This window comes from Geospiza fortis, unplaced genomic scaffold (genome assembly GCF_000277835.1).
Source record: "Geospiza fortis unplaced genomic scaffold, GeoFor_1.0 scaffold56, whole genome shotgun sequence".
Taxonomy (NCBI): domain Eukaryota; kingdom Metazoa; phylum Chordata; class Aves; order Passeriformes; family Thraupidae; genus Geospiza; species Geospiza fortis.
Genome location: NW_005054413.1, coordinates 1,681,550 through 1,701,014, shown reverse-complemented (window position 1 = coordinate 1,701,014; position 19,465 = coordinate 1,681,550). Strand labels below are relative to the sequence as shown.

Genomic DNA, 19,465 nt, shown 5'->3' with positions numbered 1-19,465 from the left:
TGGCAGGTGGAAGCCACAAAGAGGTCTAGACCTGATTATCTAATCAAGACACCTGGGAACAGGTGAGCCACCAACAAGCAATGAGGGATTTGGTTTGGGATATTTGAGGTATTTGCTTTATGTTATGACTGCCTCGACAAATAGAGATAGATGCTGATGTAATGTAACTGGTATAAGGTATTACTGTAATGCATAAGTATAGTTGTATAATATATTACTGTATATGTATTGTTGTAAACGTGTTTAATACAACACATCTTCACCAACCGTGGTTTCTGCAGAGTTGTTAGAGTGAGAATACACATGTATTCTTACTCCTTCTAGCTGCTACTGAGTATATATATATATTTTTTTTTTTAAAGTGTGTTATTGCAGAGGCACTACCACTATCCACAGCCAGCTGCAGTCCATCTTGGAACCAGCTGAACCTGGTTCTTTTGGACGTGGGAGAAGCTTCTAGCAGCTTCTCAAAGAGGCCATACTTGTAACCCTTTGCTACAAAAACCTGGCCATTTAAACCTGAGGAATAAGAAAAGATAGTGCTATTGGCAGGAAATTACAAATTAGCTAAGTAACCACTGGACTTATTTACTTTTGAATGAATAACCAAAAGTTAAACAAAAGCCTGTAACTGTTATAGTGGCCATGTGAATTTGAAAAGTAGCAAATGACTTCCCCATCTGGTTCCCAAGTCTTTGTGCCTCCAGCAGATACGCCAGGTACTGTAGTGCACTTTCATTCCTTCTACCAATAATTAAAAAGAAAAAAAAATAAATAATAACCTACCATTTCTTAGTTATACTTTCCTCGTAGCTTGCTTGGGTAGGAATGTGTATGCAGGGTTATCACAGAATCACAGAATTTCTAGGTTGGAAGAGACCTTTAAGATCATCGAGTCCAACCCATCTTCTAACACCTCAACTAGATCATGGCACCAAGTGCCAGATCCAGTCTTTTTTTAAACACATCGAGGGATGGTGACTCCACCACCTCCTATAAACTATTGAGGGATGTTATACAGATATTCTGTAGGTTAAGAAAGAGGTCATTTCATACCTAGGCATTAGTGCAGGTAGGAAATGTATAATTTAGACTAAAATCTAAGCTAGTGCCTGTATAATATGTCAAAGCCCTTAAAAGAATACCCGTCTCCTGTAATGCCTCAGCTTTTTTCCACTGAGATTTAGCAAAAAGTCTTATACCACATGATAGCAAACAGAATATTAAGCAAACAGCTTACACAATTAAGGTTGCATGCTAAAGAAAATATTAAGCATTCTTATAAAAGCTTCTAGCAGTTTTTAACAGTTAAAAAAACTTGTAACTACAACTGAAATCTAGCTGTGACAAAATGGCAATTTACAAAATTTTGTGCACAGGCATAGCTGGAGAAGAAGGGAAAGGTTATGGGAGGGCAGTAATTCATTTCAATAGGATCTTCATCATGAGGAAGCCTGCTGGCTCAGTCACAGCTGCCACAGTATCAATAGCCTTTTTGGGATCTTGTATTTTTCCTACTTTGATGATGTTGCTCTCCCTCATTAGGATTCAAATCCAATTGTTTATGCTGCTGCTCACTGTTACTCTGCTTTCATGCTGATTATTTCCATTGAATCTCATGTAAAATGGACAGAAGTTTAGAGAAAAATGCAGGCACTGACTGTTAGTGAAGCGGAAAAAACTAAACTGTTGTTTGTTCCTAAAACATCACCATAAGGATTGCATATTTCTCTCCAGTCCCCCAATTTTATTGTTAGTCATAGCTAGTGCCATAATAATTGATGAATTGAGCCTAGCAATTACAGACCACTTCTTCAGTACTGCAGAACATATCTTGTGTACATGCAAAGGTACAAAATATTTTGCCATTCCTCAAAAAGCAGCATCCTTAATAATTTGATACTTACAAACCAACATCTTCACATGAAGTCTATTCATGTAACCTTGATATTGCTTCCTCACTTTGAATTAATGAATGAAGGCCCACTCCTTTCACTGCCACACATTTGAGGGCTACAATGTGACAGGTTCTCTTTGTTCCCTCTTGCACATTCTCAATCTATCTATTAAGTCCTGCAATTGCTTTTTTACTATAAAAACCTATATTAACATCCAGTATGCTTGAAAAAATTCTTTTCCCCATTCCTCAGCTTCAATTTGTCTGTAGTAATTATCCAAAGGTGCAGGTGAGGATGATGCTTTTAGTGATTTTTTTTTTCCTGACTGCAAACATTTTCTGCTTAGTTCTTAAATCCCCAAAACAATCATAATTATGCTCTGAGCTGGGCCCTGATCTTATGTTTCAGTAACAAGAGAAACTTTCCAGAAATCAGACAGACAGAGCATGGATGGTACATAAAAGGAGCGAGCTTCCCAAAAACTGTCACCCCAAGAACATTTACCATGACTAAATGGGAGATACCTGGTACTTCATGAAATGTTCTGCTAAAACATTCTTAGTATTCCTTTCTCTACTTAATTTTTATTGACAATATTTAGCCTCCAAAATTAACTCACAGAACCTTTACATTGCTAATCAAGTCCAAACGCAGAAGAAGCAAATGTTAATGACAGCAATTATCACCTTTCTCTCTCACACATACTATTCACATCCTGTAAATGATCCCTTAGCCAAGCCTTTTAGTAGCAATATGTCTGTAGATGTATGTGTGGAAACATCATAAACAGGCTGCAACTGAGTAAGGGTCAATATGTCTACACATAACACATAATCCAGTACAGCAATATATTTCTTCTTGATGTTTATTATTAAGGTGGGAAATAATTTTAGCACTATTTAGATAGACTACTTACATATTTTCATGTTACCAGATTCATATGCAGCCTGTTGAAGAAATGAGGGATTTTTTCCACCCCTCCCAGGTTTTCATTTGTTTGTGCATGAAGAAAAACATAATAATGAGAGTTGTGAACTACAACTCTAGGAAATTGCAAACCTAATAATTGTGTACTGAATTGCAGCTGAAGTACTGCACAGCTAATGAGGATTAAAAATTCTCACTTCTGAGTACTTCTGTGAAAGTCTAAGGGTTATCCCTACCACTACATCTGAAAGGCCTCTCTCCAGATCTGATAAGACACGAGAACAGGTGCAGAGAGGAGTATAAACTGGAGAAGTATTAATCTGGAGATCTCTGGCACACTGGGAAAAAATGGAGAGACCAAGTTCTGTGCTTAACTTAAGACAGAATGATTTCACATCCTTATTATAAACATTATAAAAAATTATCTTCAGAGAAACACAGACATTATATTAGCAGTGGACAACAGTATATCCACAAAATATAATTTAAGAGAAAGCATGAATAATTACCTGAGTAACGGATCTTGAATCCTTTCTTGCTGGTTGCATGATCAGTTGACCAGCGGAGATACAGCTGATTCATTTTGCTTGTGAAGTTCAGTTGCCCAGTATGATTTCCACTCAAAGCAACCAGTAGAGGGCTTTGCCCAGAAGAACCTTCAGAGATGAATAAAGAAACTACTGAAGTTTTAAAGTACTATGAGTTTAAGCAATTCTTTCAATATTGTAACTAAGCTGTGAAAGTGAACATGGTAGAATAGGACATAGCCAGACACTTCCTTGTCAGAGAAATAACTAACAGATCTCAATTTAAACTGTCCATCTGGTTTTAGGTTTTCACTAGAGAGCATTATAATTACTTTATATTTCCATTTGTTTGTACCTAGATAAAAAATCTAGGTACAAACAGATGGAAATATAAAGCAATTAGTGATTTCTCCATAAACAATGAAAAGAGTAGTGGTTTAAAGAAAAAAAAAGGTATTAATTTCTATTTGACATAAATATACTGAATGAGGGTCTTTGTCTGCTTCTTGCCCTTTGATATTGTACATCTTGTACAATTTAAACACCATCATATTACATAATGAACAGAGTAGCGAAAAAAAAGCTCTGTTAAGTGTAAGACCACCACAGTTTTATTTGGAAAACACATATGTACAAGTGTTATGAATTTGCCTCAGTAGGACTCAGTTCTGATCATTAGTATGTTTATTAAAGTTCCATTTTAGTGTAGTGTTCATTTATGGTAAATACAAGATGCTGAAAAACTGTTTCCTGGCCCTAAACCAATATCTTCACCAGAATAAAACCCTAGTGGCACAGATAATGATTTCAGGACTATTTATATAGAAGAGAACAAAAAAAATCCATGTATCAATCCAATCTCCAACTGGAAGCTTTCTAAAACATGAAATGCCTTTTTTTTCCTCCATATGAAGGTAATGTTTTCTCCAGCTGAAGCACTCCCACATGCTCACCATGTCCTTTGCTCCATGTTTTTTCAAGTTTAAGAAAGCTATGTCAACCAACATTATCTTGGTCAGAGCTGCTAATACAAATAAAGAACTTCTTCATTCATTATTTGCTGAGTTTGAGCAGCTATGGCCTGATCAGGTTTTCTTATGTTACATGAAAATAGAAAAATAAAACTGAATCGAATGACACCTAAAAATTGAATACAATACAATTGAAAATTGTTGTCAGCCCCATCCACTTCAATTAAAAAAAAAAAAGTGTCATTTCTGACTGGGACATTTCAGATACTGAAGAGAGGCTATGGAAGTCACAAAAACATAAACATTAAAATTACTTCCCAGTTCTTAGGAACTGCATTTCAGTCACCCTAATACTACAACTAAGTTAGCATTACTAAAAAAATTCTAAATAATAAACATAAGAACAAATAAGCATTGCTTATCATGCCCTCATAAAAATGCTTCATGACTTTTTTGTTTATCATATTGCAGAGTTAGTATTTGATGATTACAGTGTAGGATAAATGACAAGGAATGCTAAAGTCAATTCCTTTTTTGCTTGAAAAAAATTATTTAGAACATGACATTTGAATCAGTAACTCTGTGCTTCACTTTGGATTTTGTAAATCTGTTTAATGCCCTTGTTGCAGTTTGGAACATAAGTGTTCTTTTAAAATTCTCAAGGGACTAAAGAATGTTCTTCTACAAATGAAGACCTACTACCTACAATAAAGTAAGAATCCTTATTACTGATCATGAAATTATTTTGCAGCACCATATGCCACACCACATTTTTTAATGATTAGAAGATCAGAGGATTAATTCAATGCATTTTAGTTTTGCTTTGTTTTTCCCAGAGTTGAGTTTCATTTTCTGTACCTTACCTAGCAGTCAACTCTTCAGATGGTGTTCAGGAAGGTCAGCAGCATAACTCAGTTGTTCTTGAATATGACATTTATTTAATTATTATTTCAGAGTTTGTCTATATAAGGAAACGCTCAACAGACTCAACTTCTGGTGTGGTGATCTGTCATATGAAACTCTCTTGACTATTAGATAAAAGTTGACATTTCCTTCTCTTTTCAGTGATAGATTAGTTTCAGTTTATTTCAGAGAGAAAAAAAATATTTTCTGTACTAAATGAATGCTATTCAGTGTAAATACCTGAATGCCATATTTTCAAGTTCAAAACAGTTTAATAATTATGTTCATGTAACATTTATGGCTTCCCTGGTTTAGAATCCAGAGAGGGTTTTCTAAGGGTGTGACAGGTAAGTGGGAATGGCTAATGGACTTATTGCTCCCACTTGACCAGGCTGACCTTACTGACTGGCTGCCTACCCTGATCATCATCCAGCTGCTGAAGCACCATAATGTACAGGGCAGTCAGGGAGGTGTAGTTCTTGCTGTGCTTTGCATTCCAAAGCTGCCTTATAAAGCAATCAGAGATGAGTGCCTTGGCAACACTAATTCCCTAAATATTTGTCTTGCAAATCTTTATACAGCTTCTGCATAAAGTTTGATGATGTATCTTTACCTGTTAGAGATAGATCAGTGCAGTTCTACTAACCGAGATGAAATACACTGTTTTGGACCACACAAGGTCCCACAATATGACACATATTTGTTTGCTGCAAAATGCAGCAACATTGAATCTGAGTTATAGCCATCACTGGAAGCAGTAGAGCCACATCAGCATCGTCTTCTGCCCTCAAAAACTCATGCTGAGATGTCTAACTAATTAGCAAAGCACATTGCTAATGTGGTCACAGGGACATAAACAAGTATCTCTGTAAGGTGCTGCAATGGGCCATATCTGAATATCAGTTTGTTGAGAGCTAGCTCAGGAATCTCCACATGCCACTATAGTTGAGAGTTTAAAAGTATGCCATTATCTTTTTCACTTAAGGCTGCTGGTAGGTGGTAGAAAAAATTACTTCTGCAGAGCTGCAGTAGAGATGAATTTGTAAGAATATTATTTCATGCCATGAAATTAAAGTGCTTAAACATGTAGGAACGACATTAGTTCTTCTCTCAGATCTATTATTGATAATCTGGTTTCATTACATTTAAATTCAGAGGAAAGAAAACAAAAGTATACATCAGGAAAATTATGCTGTTTCAACTAAATTTGTCAAAAGAAAACAAAGTGATCAGACCACTAGAAAAGTTCCAGTAACATTCCATATTGTCTTTGATACAAAATGGAATGGAAGAAAAGCCTGTCTTAATAGATTTTTTGCAGACTATTTTCTGCACTAACCTGACATGGACCAGCATACATGTTATGAAGAAAAAAATATGCTATGATATGGCATTTCTAAAAGCATCAAAAATAATGTGGATTTTTAAAGGATGTTTCTACCAAAAAGTGAAAAAAATATTAATTTTAGACATTAAAATCTAATCCTTCAGAAGAATACTTAAAACAAGATACCTCAAAAGATAGGACCTTTTAATATTTTTTCATGCTCTGAAACTCCCATAGTGAATATTCATCATTTCTATCATACTTATCTATTCTAGGTTAATGAAGAAGGATATGATAATGGTCTCTAAATGAATAAAAATGTATTTAAGAACAATCAGAGACTAGTTATCCTTGTCAATCAATGAGAACATAATAAGTCATAATAAGTTCAGAATGAAGTAGAAAATAAGAATTAAGTAGGGTCCTTTGAGAAGTGACAACACATTTTTCTGCTCTTTGTCCTAAACAGATGAACATTTTAACAGTGGTATGTTCAAACAGTGAACAACACTGGTCTGCAATGCTATGGAGAAAGCAGATAGGGTATTTGAACCCAAATTTCAGTATTAAGACTCAAATAATTTTATTCATTTGGACAAATGTAACCCCAAAATACTTCTTCACCACAAATGAACCATTTTGGATCAGCATGTTAACATCTCCTTTCAGACACCCGCATAAATTTCGCTGGAAACAGAAAACTATGTGACTTTCCCAGGGAAACTACAGTTCTTAATGGTCCTCTGTAACAATACCTAAGAAAATTTAAAATATTCTCTGTCTTGAATACATCTATAAAAACTTGCATTGGCTAACAGATTTAGATTTAAGGCAAAAGTAATAAGAATTCTGAATTATTGTTTTATTTTCAGATATATCACTGCACTGTGATCCCAAAAATTGCAAATCAAGGCCCACTCCACCCAGTATTTGATCTTGTGTAATAAGACAGAATTTAAATATTTCTTACCATCAAATACCTCCAGCTCATCAAACTGCTTTTCACTTTGAAACATTTCTACAAAAATGGAGATGTTATATCCTGGCTCAACCTTAATAGTCCAAGAACATGTCTGAGAGTTGGGGTAGGTGCCTGGATAACCTGGACTGAGGATCACTCCTGATGATTCTGTACGAATTTCATTTGCTGGACATTGTGCTAAAAAGGACACAAAAAGAACACTAAGAATAGCAATGAAACAAAGTGTTTCTTCTCCATTAAATGCACGCTTCAGGGTGAGTTTCGAAATGAAACATGTTAAAATCATATTCTAGATGGAAGGGGAAAAATATTCCCTATAATATGCACAGAAACAGGACCACTTTTATAAACCTTGATTTAGGAAACATTGTATTAATTTATAAATTACAGTAAAGCATCTATCCAGAAAGAAATATGTTAGAGCCTAAAGTGGTCTCCATCAAGGAATTCACATATGTTGGTGCAATCAGTCATACAGGTGAGGTAAAAGTACCAGTAAAACTTTTTATTTGGAAATTGTATTCTATTTGAGATCCTAAAAAAATGAACCAGCTTTAGAAATGAAGCCTGTTGCATGAAAATGACAACATATTGAAACATCTAGACATACCAGATTAATTGAAAGTACACAAGTTTTATGTAAAGTGTTCATTTTCAATATAAAATCCAAGTCACCCAAGTAAGACCTTCTTAGCGACTACTTCCCCTGTTATTTAAAGTCTGAACTTTAAATTTCACCTGGCATTCATAGGGATTCATGATCTCTGCATACTGAAAGGAGTATAATATATTAAAATACTGTAAATTTTATATCCTAAACACTGGTTTGATTAGGAAGTTTTGTCACTATTTAACATTTTGCCTCTCACATAGGACTCATTTTTTCAAATCTGTTTCCTGATACGTTTTGTCCACGGTTTCATAATATATGTTAACAATATTTTTGTGTAAGATTCACAAATATATCCTGACAGAAATGCATTTCTGGAAATCATCTGTCATAGTGACCAAGCACTTAAATAAAGTAAAAGTTGTAAGAAAAGTGAAAAACAAAACAACAGAGGGAAAAGTGATCAGCGGAAAAAGTATACTATGGGGGGAAATCCACACGTAAATATCAGAAACAAACATTCAAAACTGGACCATTTCCCTCAGAAGACCTTTTGCAAACTTGGAGGTGAAATTTAGGTTCAGTTGAAGCTGAAAAATTTCTTCAGTCAGAGAGAAAAATGTCAGCCAGTGAAAAGGAGGGATGTAATATGCAAGTGAGAATAGGCCATCAAGAAGGGGAACAAGATCTGGGTTGGGCAAAAGACTGTATGCAAATTATTTATCTTTGGCATATATCCCTTTCTGCTATCATTTGACAGCACTGCCTGAAGCAGACAGTATCCCTAAGAGGCAAAGCCACCCCTCATAGAAGATCCTAAGAGAGGGAAAGCCTGTGGGACAATGGTATACAAAGCAGTAAGAATCCTTTAGACAGTAATCCAGGGATTGCCTCTTGAGGTAGAAACACCTGTAGTAAAATGACACCCAGAAATTTCACATGAACTTCTGTCTAAGAATATAGCATTGCATGTGTTTAATGACAGTAGCTTCTTCTCTCACTCTCCTAAAATGAAACACACTGCTACTTTGACTTCCTCTATTCTTCAAACTAATACAAGAATAACTTGGGAAAATGCTGTCAAAAGGTGCTCTGACTCATAAGTTTGCATAAAATACAAGTAAACCAGCAAATTCTCAAAGAAAAAAATTGGGCATAAAAATATCATCAGATAAATAAGAATAATTTTCCCTGCAGCATTTCCTGTCTGACATGAATAAAAGTGCACATCACTGATATCACTGTCTTCAAAAATTACAAAAATTACAAAGTCAAAAATTACAAGTGTCCTGGAGAAATAAATGATGCTGTCTGACTTCACAGCAAGACACAGTGATTCTTTTCAACACTGGAAAACTGTCGCCTCTCTGGATAAATTATGATTTAGAAATGGCTACAATAAACTAAACATGGCAAACAAGAAGTTGCAATGTATGGGTCACTTGGAATGGGACAAGGGAGTGTAGGAAGTGCATCTGGAGTGGTTTTGTAAACACTAGCAGCACAAATGTTAAGGATACAAATGTCTTTTGTTGCTTGCTTTTCCTCAGCATCTTAGAGAGTTATGGAAATAACCATTGGTCAAATCACTCATGAAACCAATTATATAGTAAGCATTCAGATTTGGGGTTTGCAAACAAAATCTGGATGTTGCACAGATACAGTTCAGACAAGACTAAAGCCTGGTGATCTCACTACTTGAGAAGTGCAATAGTACAATTCTTCCAGAGAAGTTTACAGCTGGGTTATTCTAAAAGGCTGTTATTGCCTCCTTTATATGGGTGCCCTTTCAGCTAAGTTACCACAAATATAATTTTCAGAGAGGTGCCCTCTTATCTTCTTAAGAACTCACTGAATGAACTCTGTTTACTTACTCCAGTATATGAGGTTTTTGGAATTTTGGATGGAAGATTATCAACTAAGAATAAGATTCAAAATTACATTTTGAAAAATCTGAGATCAATGTATAGTCATCCCCAGAACACTGCCACTAAGTTCTGAGATATTGTTCACTAACTCAAGAAATACACTGCAAGCATCTTTAAAAAAATTGAGTCAGAGAAGGAATGAAATAAATACATAGAGGAAAGTCAACAATTCAGAGAAGTGAAAACTGTTAGTTTCTTTTGGGATAAAAGAACTGTCATAGAACAGGAAGAAAGACACACTCATATAGCATAGACACTGACTGTGATCTGAGAAACCTGTGGCAGTGCTCCAGAGAAGAAATGGTAAGAATGGTCTGCAAAAAGAAAAAGAGACAGGAATAGGAAACTGTGGAGGGGAGAGGAAAGAGTAAAAAACACACAAAAATTACTTTTCCTGCCTCTTTATTTCAGCTGCTTTGCTCTTTGACGATCTAGTTTTTCTTGTAAAGATATCAGGGACAAAAAAGTGAAGGAAAGAGGCAAGGAAATAACTTATTTACTAGGTATGAAAAAATAACAAAAAAAGTTATTTCAAAACCATGTACAAATTATCAATAACAGCGAAAAGCTGCTCTTAGGTGTCTCGTTCCTTGCAGCCAAATCTTAAGAAGGAACCTGAAACTAAATTATTCACCACGGGGGAAATGTGCCTTTTGCAGATGTTTCTTCATGCCCTTCTCTCATAATTGAGGAAAAGTATGATGTTGCTTTGTAATTAAGAACATTTATTTGGTGAGTGAATATTAAAAATCAACAGCTTAAAGGTCAGAGTATTTCCCTGAACACATCATCACATGTACACAAGAAACATATCAATGCAGTGATGCCAAACTGATTTTTGCCTTTTTGCATTTATATATTCTTTATATATTTGTAGCTCTGTAGCCTATTATTGTATAACTACATAGATTTGTAGCTAGCATTTCACCCTCTCTGTTAGACAGAAAGACAGAACACATTCCTAGAGACTTGAATCCTCTGGGGACCAAGGTTAAATTCTCTAGGTGTGACCGTGTTCACAGGGGTTTTCAGAATGAGGGAAGAGACAAGGATCTGACTCCATGTTTCAGAAGGCTTGATTTATTATTTGGTGATATATATATTACATTATAACTATACTAGAAAGAACAGAAGGAAAAGGTTTCATCTTAGAAGGCTAGCTAAGCTAAGAATAGAAAGGAAAGGAATGATAACAAAAGCCAGCTGCTCGGACTCCATCCGAGATGGCTTGGCCTTGATTGACCATTAATTATAAGTATCCAAGATGAGCCAATCAAAAATCCACCCGCTGCATTCCACAGCAGCAGATAACCATTGTTTACATTTTGTTCCTGAGGCCTCAGCTTCTCAGAAGGGAAAAAATCCTAAGAAAGGATTTTCACAAAAAGATGTCTACGACATCTGCGGACCCAGGTTAAAATGGCTTCTCAAGACACTTTTTCATAAACAAAGTTTAGTTAGTATCTAAAGGGGGGGGCTGTTCAAAAAAGGGTCAAACCAGCAAGGAATTACCTCATCTCTGTGAATTCTTGTCAGTTATGCTAATTTGTGAAACATAAAATTGTGTTTGCTTTATATTACTATGTGCATCTTCAGCACATTTTTGGCATGTATTCCAGTGCATTGTGTACCATAAAAGATTCTTTATAAAGGTAACTGCGTTTTTATTACCTAATCATGTCTGAATTTTTGTCTGACTCTTTTTAGGACTGAAAAGACATCAGGAGGACTGCTGTAGGAATTTTTTTTCCACATATTCTATTGTATTCACTTACTGAACTTTAGAATTTTACTAACGAAACAATTTTCAAAAAGGAGAAATAATGTTTAAGTGGAAAAAAAAAGGTACCTCTCTAATACAAATCAGGGCAAATATGGATGCTAAGGGTGAAAGGAGAGATGAAATATTCGTCTGTGGTACTGTGAGACAAAACCAGCATATTCCTAGAGAAGAAAATTCAAGTAAGATCAAAACTATCATGTCCTTCTAACCTGTAAACAGCTCAGTTCCTCTTTTGGGCTAGAACAGAAGTGACCAAATATTTTTAAACACTGAGCTACAGCTTCAGGTCTTCCTATCTCCAAGATTTACTTCCTATGGCTAAGAGTCATTCAACAAGAAGTCCCTTCCAATCTAAGATGTTCATAGCTGATGTACCACAGGGACTAATGAGAGGAATAGCTCTGAAGTAATTCAGGGAAAGGCAGATTTTGTATTGTCCCTTTGCAGTCTGGGAAGCTGGCTGTACCACGGGATTTTGTGGCAAATTGGCACAGCTCACCTTCGCAACCTTTATTGTCTCTTTCTGCCCCCTAATGAATTACTCACCAATTCCTCTCCAGTATAGCTTAGCTGTTGATTACAGAACTTAATCTCCAGGCTGGAAGCTACACTTTACAAGATTTAAATTTTAGAAGATTCATATGTCTAAAGACATATGAAAATATAAAACTGAGATACTGAGACAGTAAGACTGCTTCACCTTGCTCCTTAAAACAAAAGGCATATCCATTTTTCAGTACCACAGCTATACCTATAATTTGAATAAAAGTAAACTCCACAGTGTTATTATCTCGTATTCACCATACACACAACAGGTAAAAAAATAGCTATTTTGAGATTTTTTTAAAAATAATATTAGCTCTGCCCTTTTAGCACAACATTTAAAAATAGAATACACATATATTAAATAAAAATATATATAAATAAAAAGTGTGCTGGTTGAGGCAGAGCACATACATATTTGAGTTTGATTTAGCTGAAATGGATTTATTTTTCCCCACAGCACCCCCTCACAGTACTGTGCTTTATATTGGTAGCTAGAAAAGAGTTGATAATGCAGTAGAATTTTGGCTACTGCTGAGCATTTCTGGCACAGCATCAGTGCTGTCTCTCCAACATTCTGCACCATCACCTCCCAGCTGTGCCAGCTGGGGGTGGGCAAGGTCTTGGGAGAGGGCTTAGGACAGCTGACACAAACTGACCAAAGAGATATTCATACAACAGTATATTGGCTCAGCAATAGAGGCTAAAAGGAAAGAGCAAGAAGAGGGTGTACTCATTATTTACAACAGCTACATTCGCTGAAGTCCTGCTTCCCAGGAAGTGTCTGGACATTGCCTGATGATGGAAAGTAGAGAACAAAATATTTGGCTTTTTTCTCTTCTTGTTCATGCAGCCTTTCACTTTTGCTTTAGCAAATTGCCTTATCTTAACCTACAGGTTTTTATCCATCTTATTTCCTTCTCCTGTCTCACAGACAAGGGGAGAGACAGAGTGGCCAAGGCCAATACAACACAATATTATACTCTTAATATTGTTTCTTTTGTTTGACTAACACATTAACATATTTGATACCTCATTGACTCTCTTCTGTTAAATTACAGGTTGATTCAACTCCCTATACATTTAGAAATTTAGGAATTGGCATGAAATTTACCACTTGAGAAAATCTGAGCTGCAAAATAAATTAGATGTTTGAGCCCCAAAATATATTTAATAATCAATTATTTATAAGTAAACCCCATGAATATTAAAAGTAGCTACTGTAAAATAGTTTGGAATGATAACAGGAATAAATACTAAAAAACATGCTTTAGGCATATTGGAGGACATAAGTAATCTATTTTACATTCATTTTTAATAAGATTGTTGCACATGTAAATTCGAAAAAATGTTATTTGTTAAACTTGCATAAATTCATGCACAGAGGCAATGCCTACAGAAAAACAACAGGAAATAACAACTATCTTTGTGTTACAGTCACATGTAATTGTGTACAGTGGGGTAGTGTCATGAGAATGGTAATTCTGCATGTCAGCATAACACTTTAATCATATTCTAGTTTTGAGAAACACATTATTTAACATGGCTTTTGCAGAAATCTGACTTAGGTTTTTAGGGGAAGGCCTGATCAAGATTCCTAACTCTAATACTATTTCTGATATCCTAATCTTTGATTTTGCTTTTTATTAATAAATATTATCACCACATTAGGACAATATTATCACACTACCCCTCTAATTTAAGTGTTTTGAGCGGCCATATTACCTTACACTGAATACCCATTATCTGTTTAACTAGCATCTCAATTTTTGTGACCAGTACAGGAATATTTATTTCTGTCACAATGCTCATAATGCTTTAATGTACATCTCTACTCTTCCTTAACAGAAACTAAAATATGAAAGAAATTTGTAGCAAGAGTATAAAGATATAGGATGAGAGCAGTGCCTCCAAGAGTAGAAACAGAAATGACAACAGTTCAACTACTTTTAAGCATAAACCCATCCACACTGACAGCACGCTCTGTAGGGGTGCATAGGACTCTGCATGTTAGAAAATAGCTGGCAAGTTAACACAGTACCAAACATCTTGAGAAAATCTGTCCTCAGACAGGAAGAGAAAAGGAGCTGCAAGAAAACTGTGGTGTGCTGTGTTTACAGCTGCTCTGGAGGTCATTTCTTGAGAATGATGTAGAACTGGTCATGGAGATTCATTTTCTTGCCTCTCAGATATGTTATCAGACTCATATATAATATCCTAGAATTTGGCCTTCTATCATATAGATATATTTTTGACTACTACAACATAGTGGCACGGCTCAGGAAAATGGAAAGTGCTCCTGTATCTTTAAAAAATATGAAACTGAACTAACCAAGGACAATATGAACAATTTTAAATTACAGGTAAAATGTAGAGAAGGCAGGTAAAATATGAGAAGGCAGTTCAAAAATTAGTTTGAAATATAATATGCAAATTGCACAGCAAGTAGCAATTTTTTTTCAAGCCTATAAGGATAAAATAGTTTCTTATAAATGCCATTCCATCCTGCATCACACCTAAAGAAATAGAATAGAATTGGGCAGGGTATTGGGAAGGATGGGAAGAATGATTAAAGATATTAAATATCTTCTGGTCTATAGAATTATGCCATAAGTACAGTGAATAGAGGCCAACTTGTTACTGATTTTTTCCCATAAGAACTGGACAACATGGAAAGAGCAGGTGCCAAGTTCAAAGCAGAGAAATAACTTCACATTTTTAATAAATTGTGTAACTTCTTGCACAAATATTCGTGGATTTAAGGCATTTACATGGGTTTAAAATAGGACTGAGTAATTCTACTGAAGAAACAGCCCTACAGGATTCAAAATATAAAGAACATTGCTGGCTTAAGAGTGGCTTAGCTACAGTTGGGTTGAGGCCTTAATTAACTGCATGTTTGCAGTGATTTTCTGTCCTGCACTAGAAAATCATTAGTAGTCAGTGCTAGATATGGAACACTGGGTATATGTTCTGGTGTACAGAATTTCTGGTCTGATGCAGAAATATATATTTCTCCCTTCAAATACTTAGGTTTACAAAATGCAACATGCATATCTTCAAATATTTATCTATGAGTAAACACTATAAAGACAGTCATTAAAAGCACAACTTTTAAATGATCTAGCAATATTTTGTGTGGTTCATAAATATAAGCTAGGGTTTTGTAATAAAATAGGAATCACATTCAACATTTATCTCCATAGTAATACTGGGGAGGCCGGGATAGGAAAAAACGAAGTAATTCTACCTTCCAGAAAAGAAATTTATATAAAGATACAACTTGGCTGAAGAAAGGAAATCAGGTGCATCCCAATTTACCTCAAGAAATTCATCCCTTATGTCTGCCCAAAATGACTGCCAGAATCTTACTCTAATGCTTCCAGTTCTATTGTCTACTGTCTCTGAATCACTCAATGGCACTTTCATTTTTCATGATCAAATTATTTCTTTAGATGTCATCCTTGTAACAAAGTTTTGCTGTACTCATAGGATACAGCCAGAGACAGCACAGCCATTTGCACAGCATCTGCAGGAATTGTTATGGATGGCTAACCCTTATCAGAAGTTCCTAATATCTCTGTAGATTTTTACAGTAACTGTTCGGTTTATTTCAGGCTTTCATTTTACACTCACACTCTAATTAGTCAAGAGTTAAGTTACTGCTGTTACTGTTAACTAAAAAAGGAAGTCTGGATTTGCAGTACAATCATCTTATTAAAATATTACATTTATAACAGAGAAATACATTGATTAAAAAAAGAAATAATCAGAAACATTATTAAGTATTCAGTTATCCTAACAAGAAAGACATAAAAGTGCACAATATTCCCATTAATTCTGTGTATTTTATGGCAAGGGTCTTGGAATTAATAATGATTCTTTTCCACTCAAAACAAAGATATGGAGTCCAATGTCTGAACCTATGGCAGATATCCAACTAATTGTATGCACAAGTCAAAAAAGGGGAGGTAAAGAAACCACTTTACCTCAAGTATGTGTGTTCATGCAGAGAATTAGATGAATAAAACAAATTATGGCATCAATAAACTAATAGTTTGCACTATAAATTCTTTATTATTCTCAAATCATGAAAGTAGAGAACCAGGGTAACAGGAAGGAAGATACACATATAGCTATTACAGTGTCACAATAATTGTTGTGCTTCCAGCATTGCCATTTGTGCATATAGATGTTTTCACCTTATGATATGGAAGATACTCCATCCACAATCCCATATTATAGATCAAAGTTAAACTTGTATAATACAGAAGAAATAAATTCTGATTATTATTTGATTTTCTTAAATTCTAATGCTAGCATCTCAGCAGTAACTCTTTTTCCTCCCATATTTTGAGGTACTTCAGGACAGAATTCTACAGACGCTTCTTTGATCACGTGTGCAACATTTCAAAACCTTTTTGTCATCTGCTATTTAACAAAATGAAATAAAACAAAGAAAAAAATGTCAAACAATGTATTTTGAAAAACAAAATTGGAAGAATGGTTGGAAGACTGAATACAAATTTCCAGGGTAAACTTGTTTTCCATGAGGATGGGGACATTATATAAAAATGTGCATCTAAACATCATTCATATTAAATTTTTAGTTCCTTGTTTGAAATGCCATATTTTTTAACAGACTATAAATAGTTGAAAGAGATTTTTTGAAAAATTAAAATTTGTCACATATTACTTTAAAACAGCTTTTTCATGTGACTGTTATACAATGTCACCATATTTGTCAAAGCACAGAGAAAAATTTCTTATTTTATTTTGAAAGCTAAGTATAATTTCATATTTTTATTATTGTTCAAAAGTAAAAATAAATCCTTGGTTTGTTATGAAGCAATATATAATATATTAAATTAATTTTAGAAATCAGTGTTTCAGTAATCGTGGAGTCAATTAGTTAAAATCACTTCTCATTGGTTCTAAAGAAAGAAATTTCTACATAAAATTCTTAGGTCCAAATATACAAAAATGTGCATTTCTTAGATATTAAAGAAGTAAATGGAAAATTTTCTTTTAAGCATCAACAAAAAGACAGTGCCATAAATTTGATGCTTTATGTAGGATGCATATTAATGATATACACACCATGCAAGTATATATTTACCTTCACAGGACGGAGAGGATCCTTCAAACTGCAACTGTGCATTCAGTTTGCAGGTTAATATATCTTGTCCAACAAGGGTAAAACCAGGGTGGCACCTGTACTTCACAAAATCTCCTGGAAAAGGTATTAAAAAAAAGTTAAACCTCAAAAAATCCTTCAAATAGAAGTATATCAAAATCTCAGGTGGAAGATGAAATAGCTTTCAAGTGAAAATAGAATAAAGAAAAAGAAATAGTAACTTTTTACCTATTTCAAAGTCATCATCTTCTGTAAACAGATCTGCATGTGGAACTGTGGGTGGAGGTTGGCACTTCCTGAGCTGATAAGCTGCAAATTTAAGGGAAATAAAAATCAATACTGGTATGCTAAGGAGTACTTTACAGAAAATTCATTCCATATTCACACTTCCCAAATTACAAGAGCTGCACTGAACCTCGTGGTCTCTCAGTTACAACATTTTCCAAGTTAAATGTCATTACATGACATGAGTGTGGTGAGACAGTGGAAAAGTCTGCCCAATGAAGTTGTGGATCTCAGGAATCATACAAGTCTAGGTCTAAACCTGGTCTAGTGGAAGATGTTCTGTTCCTGGCAGGGGGGTTGAAACTATATGATCTTTAAGGTCCCTTTAAATTAAAAACATTCTATAACTCTTTAAACAAAGTCTCTTGTCTGCTTTTCAAATCTGTTTCAATAAATTGTGAGCAGCCTCATAAGAAAGTTGACCACTAAAATGACTGTTTCTAAAATGGAATAGAATGCCTACAACAGTTGAAGAAGCCCTTTCTAGATTAAAAAAAATCAAAACAGAAATAAAGATTGTGATGACAGTGCATATCCTAAAGAAAATTCTCCCCTTCAAGGAACAAATTGACTGTCAGAACAAAATACTCTAGACAACTTGATAGTCCTATCCACTCTAGATTTTGCTTCTCAGATTAAACGCAGCAGATGACCCTGTATCATGACCTTGTTTTAGGAGAACCGTACAGACAAGAGAAACATTTCAGATTCTGAGTAACAATTTGATATGGACTTCCCCACGCAAACAAGTATCTCATTACTCTCTTTCTGCAACATTTATTTGGTCTTTGTGAATACATTCATTGTATATTTTTGATTTAGAATTCAGAAGGCTAAAAATCTTCCATTTATTATACATATGTTGGATGATTAGTCCGAATTAGAGCTAGAATTATATTCAGCTTTTAGCTCTGAGTTAGATGCCTAATTTTCACCACCTATAGCCCTGAATGTAACTTTGAACAAAGTATTTTGCTGCATATCAGTCTTTATGCTATTGTTCAACCCTATCATAGCACCTCAGAAACTCTTCTGGAGAATAATTTTAGTAAAGAAAGTTAAATCTTACTGAATAAATCGGCCAAAGTAATTAAAAGAGTAAGAGCTTAATATTAGATGGTAATGGTTAACATTAAAGGTAGAACATAGTTTATTAAAAGTCTCAAATTAACAATCTTAGGATTTTAATATGTAATTTTAAAAAACTTACAAGTACTGTTATTAAAAAAGCAAAAAAACCCAACCTAACAAAAAAACCCACCCCAAACCAAAACAAAAAAAAAATAAGTCAGGAAACCAAAGCTAAGAAATATGTTAAAAATTCACTAAATGATTGTAGTAGTTAGATGCTAATTATATAAAGAAAACAGACCATGAAAATTGAGGACAAAGAATCCTCCTGTTGAAAAATCACTGTGAAATTTGAGGAGAACTTGATTGGTAGAACTGTAAGCTGTTTCCAAAGCTGTGTTCCCACTGAAAACTCCTAGCTGAGGTGAATTATGGTCAGGACCATCCCTGGAATGTAAAACATTGAAAATTTAGCTGAAAAACTGATGTTCTTAACATTCAAATAAACAATCTCTTTTTTCCGAAGAGCAGTTTAAATTTTTATTAAACATTATTTTCTTAATGATTTAAAAT

General features: G+C 34.6%; 1 protein-coding gene across 1 annotated transcript in view; it reads right to left on the bottom strand.

Annotated features, from left to right (window-relative positions):
* CSMD1 (CUB and Sushi multiple domains 1) overlaps positions 1-19,465 on the bottom strand; it is a 1,057,667-nt gene that overhangs the window by 90,118 nt on the left and 948,084 nt on the right. The window contains exons 44-48 of the mRNA XM_005426386.3: positions 19,194-19,339; positions 17,765-17,845; positions 17,519-17,632; positions 7,524-7,712; positions 3,335-3,481 (exon numbers count right to left, since the gene is read on the bottom strand). Coding sequence (XP_005426443.2) covers positions 3,335-3,481; positions 7,524-7,712; positions 17,519-17,632; positions 17,765-17,845; positions 19,194-19,339 — 677 coding nt within the window. The remainder of the gene's footprint in view (positions 1-3,334; positions 3,482-7,523; positions 7,713-17,518; positions 17,633-17,764; positions 17,846-19,193; positions 19,340-19,465) is intronic.